This window comes from Sorex fumeus, unplaced genomic scaffold, assembly GCF_029834395.1.
Source record: "Sorex fumeus unplaced genomic scaffold, SorFum_2.1 ptg000013l, whole genome shotgun sequence".
NCBI classification, from domain to species: domain Eukaryota; kingdom Metazoa; phylum Chordata; class Mammalia; order Eulipotyphla; family Soricidae; genus Sorex; species Sorex fumeus.
Genome location: NW_026606070.1, coordinates 20,707,409 through 20,713,408, shown reverse-complemented (window position 1 = coordinate 20,713,408; position 6,000 = coordinate 20,707,409). Strand labels below are relative to the sequence as shown.

Below are 6,000 nucleotides of genomic sequence, written 5' to 3'. Positions count from 1 at the left end.
GTCCTTCCGTGATTTCTGTAAAGTGCAGTAATGCAAAAATGTGGTTAATTCACCAAGAAACTCAATTTGTTCAGTTTCTTCTAATAAATTGTACAATATGTATCATAAATATTAGTTTTCACCAATTGTGAACATATAGGGCATACTTAATATATTCCTTATTAAGGTCCATTAGGTAATTATTTGTGTTCATTCATCAAAATTAAATCAATTTCCATGTGCATGAATACTAGATGAAATTACCTAATGAATATATAGCAATCAACAAATTAAACTTGCTAAGTCTTGAAACAGATCACTTTGGAGGAAAAATGCATTTTACACACATATACATACACACAAGACACAGACACCCATGCATGCAGAAGCACACACACACATTTGTCATCATTTCATTGCTGCCTTAGTATCAAATTTGTAGAGCTGAGCCACAGGGGAAATGGTTACAAAGGATTAACACTTAAGGGTAATGCTTAGTGCTATGTGCCTGGATTTAACAACATTAACAGAAACCTGCACAGTTAAATCCTCCTACATCCTGCTGAAAATGTGCCCTTCGGTGTCAACTTTTCTTGACAAGATATTTTCTGGGACTGAGAAAGGTGAAATTTCTTACAAGGGTGCAAGATTAATGGTTAGAAGAACTGCATTGTCACAGATATCACAAAGTGTTTTTAAAAAGCCAAAGGGGATTTAATCTTATAGACATTTCCTGTTAGTGAATAAAGAGATTTAGTAGCTTTTGGACACATGAGAGGAAGAAAAGACACAAGCTTATGTTAAATTTTACTGCTTCTCTATGTTTTCTATTCATATTATACTTTGGAACATTTGCTCCTGTATGTTGCTAAAATTAAAACAGTATTAAGGATGCAAACAGAATGGTAATGCACACATGTGCAAGCTCAAACACACAATTCAAAATGTAAATTGGTTGCTGGGTATACAGTAATTTATACAGCATATACACATTTATTACCTAATAGTTTCTAGAAGAGCAACTAGAAGTAAAATTTATAACACAGAAAAATAAATATACACCCTGTATTGTATTTGTCCTTATCAAGCAACATGTTTTTACACTAATTCCTTTTACTTAATGCTGTGTAACAGCATTTTAAATTACAAAAGAAGGTATCTATTGAGAAATTATCTAACCATATTGCTCTTCAATACACTTATGTAGACAATTTAGACTTGAAGTAAACTTCAGTAAATCGCAGCTTTTGTTAGCCCACACATGGCTATAAATCTTCTCCTGTCAAGTAGATTCTTGGAAGTTTTGAAAGGGCTTGCATAATTCAGTCTATAAAGGTGCTACAGATAATAATATATTTCATGTATAAAATTTTGTGGAAGTGTTGTGAAGGATTTTGTTGATGTAACACAAGATAATGCTTAGCTGCAAGTTCTCATTCCACACAAGTTATATTTTCTTCATGAAAAATGAAGATACTGAGAGGAAGATGAGATTTTAGTAGAACACTGATTACAAATTCTGTGGCTGAAACAAATGCACTTCTCAAGTTTTAGAAATCACTGAATTTTTCCCTATCCCACTCCCTCTTTTGTTAAAATAAATCTCAGGGCTGTTTACAAAGTGCAGAATCATTCACTTGATGAAGTTATGTTAAAATGAAGTTACAATGGCACCATCCCATTTACCAGCTGCACCTTCATTTCTTGAAGGCTGTTCATGATCTTCTTCTGGTGACCGACAAGAGTCACTCCAAGTCGCCTCAAATCCCTGCATGAAGAAAGCACACATTGGATGTATGTATTGATTCAATTGGCAGCAACCTCAATATTTCAAGCTGGCACAGAGGCAAATGATTTGCGAAAGCTAATTAGATTACAGTCCCAATTTAGCCATACAAGGTCCAATTTTCAAAGGCAGGGTCCAAAGTTGTACCATGGAAATCTATTTGCAGTTAAATCAATACTTAGAGCATATAGTGAAATAACATGTTTGTCCTTTAATGACATCAGTATTTTGATGGCTTAGAAGAGTCAAAATTTACAATTAATGCTAATTAATACTTAAAGGATACAATTTCATTGAACAGTTTTGAAAATGTGGACCTACAAAATGCACAAGCACTTTAATTTTTGCTAAAAGAAGTAAGCTTTTTATATATTTTTAAAATCTCACAGCTAAGTAGTTGAAGACCAAATTCTTCAAGAGACAGAACGTTATTTTATATAGCTGCATCTTTAGGTGATAATCATCATTATACTGTTTTTATAATACCTCCAAATATTTTATTTTTTACTGTAACCCAATATACCAGAGCTTTCTTCCTTTACCAAATAACATGTGTTCTATTGGCATTTGGAGTATTCTGAAGATTACACGTCAACAAAATAATTTTAACCAAGATAATATCTATTTGCTTCTTGTAAGCAGATTTTTTTTAAAAAAATGAAATATACAAATGTTTAGAGCTCTAAACTAATATCATATTTGGAAATCAAGGTTATTCTCATAGTTTAAAAATATTATTCATAAATTAAGTCCCATATATACACACAATATATATGTAACGTGTATATATGTATATATGTAGTAATTTTTGTATATTTGGCAAATCCAAAATAGAAAAGATGTTTGCCAAATTAGATCAATATTTATAGCATATAGTGAAATAACATGTTTTTCCTTTTTGACATCATTATTTTGATCATTATCAATCTCAAGTTAGATTTCATGAATACTATTTTATTAAGCTAGTTATAAGAAATACAAAGAATATTTTAGCATTTGAGCGATAGCACAGCGGGTAGGGCGTTTGCCTTGCATGCAGCCAACATGGCCGACCTGAGTTCGATTCCTCCGCCCCTCTCGGAGAGCCCGGCAAGCTACCGAGAGTATTTGATATGCCAGACACAGTAACAACAAAGTCTCCAATGGGGACGTTACTGGGCCCACTCGAGCAAATTGATGATCAACGGGAGGGCCTTTACTTTACTTTTACTTTACTATAAGTGGGTTGATTTCAAATTGTAGTAGGATTTAGAGTTATATAGAATTACATTAGAATGTAAAATTATAATTTTTAAAACAAAGAAATAATTATCAGAACATATAAATTAAATAAATGGTTACTTAGACTCTAAGTGTATTAACATTGAAAATAATTTTTATTAAAATAATATCTTCACGGTCATGGTCCTCCTGTTGTTCATCGATTTGCTGGAGCGGGCCCAGTAATGTTTCCATCATGAGACTTGATGTTACCGTGTTTGGCATATTGAATACATCACAGGTAGCTTGCTAGGCTTTGCCGTGTGGGCGAGATACTCTTGGTAGCTTTCCAGGCTCTCTGAGAGGGGCAGAGGAATCGAACCTGGCTTGGCCGGGCCAGCTGCGCTCAAGGCAAACGTCCTACCTCTTTGCTATCTCCCAGCTCCAGCTAAAATAATATCTTAGACTCCTTTTTCCCTTTATGTTTCTCTTTGATTTCTTTTTGGAGTTTTATCAAATAGAATGCAGTTAAAAAAAGAAACTGATACTTATAGTGAACCATTTCCTTCTAAGAGGGTGACCGTTAAACTTTAAGTTTAGAAATTACTGTGGCTACAAGGCACTAGAGTACAATATGAAAATAAAGTTATGGCTGTAATCAAAGGTAGACATTAGCAAAACTTAAAAGACCAGTAAAATTTCAATTTGAAATAAAATCACCTTTTTTTGTTGTTGTGAGGTATAAAGTGTGCTATGAAATAGCTAATAACAAACTAAAGCAACAAGCTTGAATTATCTGTTATATCATTTGAATTGAATCAGGCTTTTCTCAGTCTACTCCCTACCAACATTACAGACTGCCTAGTTTTTGGCCACAAAGTGCTAGCTATACAAGATATGAGAGTAAGCATGCTGGCCTCCGCAGACTAAATAGCAAAAGCACCGCTTTCTGTTAACCAGTTATAACAAGTCAGAGTATCCTCTGCACTGCGCTGCACTGCACTGTCCTCCCATTGTTCATGGATTTGCTAGAGTGGACCCAGTAACATCTCCATTGTGACACTTGTTGTTACTGCGTTTGGCATATCGAATACGTCACAGGTAGTTTCAGACACTGCCAAATGTCCCCGCGATGGTAAATCTTTAGCCCTGGTTGAGAATCATCACACTAAATTCCAAAATAATAGTTAACAATGAAAAATACATATTGCTATATGCAGATGTTTGTTACTGCCTCTTCTGGATGAAGAAACAAAGGCTTAGAGTATTTAAATCACTTAGTCAGATAACACTGCTATAGGTAATGAACCAGGACTTAAACCAACAACTGGATAGCATAGTCAATACTCTTCATTTACGATTTCTCTGAGTTATAATTTTGAACCATGTTTGAAAGTCATGATGTAATATATGCATACTTAGATTGCACAATTCACATGAATAGCCTAATTATTGCTTTTTTAAAAACATTAATTGAAATTTATTCTAAAACTCCTAAGAAGAATAATTTATAGACACTACTGAAACATTATGGAAACTTGTTGTTAAATATAAAAAATCCTTAATTTGAAGCAGGTGTGCGTGTGTGTGCTTGTATTTCCCATAATTCAAATCCTGGGTTGTTTTGTGTAAGTGATAAAATAAAATCTTTAGTTAGGTTTATTTCAATTTTTACTGTCTTATATTTTTATTGCATTATATATAAATATAATCTAATTATTTGAAAATAGTTTGACACAAAAATAATCTAGTTTAATGCTTTGGAAATTTTAACTTTTATGATGTTTTTATTGTGATAAAAATGAACTTTTAAAGGAATTGCAGTCAAATAATTCAATTATGAAGTTTATGTCAATAGAACAGTAACATTTTTGTTTCACATATTTTATGTATGTATTTGAATTTTAAGTTAAAATTTAAAAATGGTCTTAGTGCACTAAGAATAAAATTTTATTTGAAGGTATACCTATAAATCTGATTTTTTATAAGATGCATTTGGATATCAGGACACCAAACTTCTCTTTTTCCCCTATTTTCCTCTTTCATTCTCTATTCCATTCTCCACCCCCCGCCCCATCAATTTTCCTGTCTACTTCTCTTTCCATTGGCAAAAAAAGATTTATGAAAGCACAACAATGTTTTTTACATATACTACATTATAAATTGTGTTTTTAGTAAAATACTCTTTTAAAAAATCTACCTGTCATTTCAAAAGTTGAAAAATTAACATTCATATTTAGAAAATAGCATAATTATAAGGCAATGATTCCTGAAAAAAATTGTAATCAATTTTACTCATAGGTCATTTTACTCATTGAACTTTTAAGCTTAGAAAATTTTGTAACTAAAGTTTGAGTGTATATCTGTACAAATATATTATTTTATCATAACCACGTGTAATCTTAAGTAACACCCAAAGCCAATTCTAATGATAATAAACTTATAGTTTAGCATAGGCTTATGAATTTTAACATGATGAGATCAGTATTATTACAAAAAAAATTTGGATTTGTTAACAAAGCATGATTAGTTTTAGAAAAGCTAAAAAATATAATGGGTTGCAATTACTGTGATTACATTCCAGCATTTAAAAAATGTTACTCCATAATATTAAGCAGTGGAAAACACTGATATTATTATGTCATAATGGCAGTATAAAAAATAGAGAAGAGCTAGAGGTGCCTAGCTGATGTTGGTGCCAACTCTTGATTATTCAGGATAAAATCCAGAGAGGTAGATCCGTATTTGCTTTATTCTTACGTCTCCGTTCTCCTTTACACCTTTAAGACATATTGCTGGCATTTAGCCTCATCAACACTGGCTTGATAGGAGGAGGGAGAAGAACAAATTAATCAGTAGTCACTAATTTAAGTATTTTATTTCCTTTGTCATAGTTTTAGTAAGCAGATGTATTGATGGAGATGTTGTTGCTGTGGTTCACTGAAAATCACTTATATAACTTTAATTCGATATATTTTCATTTGGAAGACAGAATTTAACCATTGAGTGAACTATGGTTTTCAATGAATAAGACA

At 32.3% G+C, this 6,000-nt stretch overlaps 1 protein-coding gene across 6 annotated transcripts in view; it reads right to left on the bottom strand.

The window, feature by feature from the left end:
• Positions 1-333: 333 nt before the first annotated feature.
• The window catches only part of EPHA5 (EPH receptor A5), a 316,984-nt gene continuing 311,317 nt past the window's right edge, over positions 334-6,000 (bottom strand). For all 6 annotated transcript variants that reach the window (XM_056111198.1, XM_056111200.1, XM_056111199.1 and 3 more), the window contains one exon: positions 334-1,747. In XM_056111198.1, the coding sequence (XP_055967173.1) occupies positions 1,642-1,747 (106 nt within the window). In that variant the 3' untranslated portion in view covers positions 334-1,641. The remainder of the gene's footprint in view (positions 1,748-6,000) is intronic.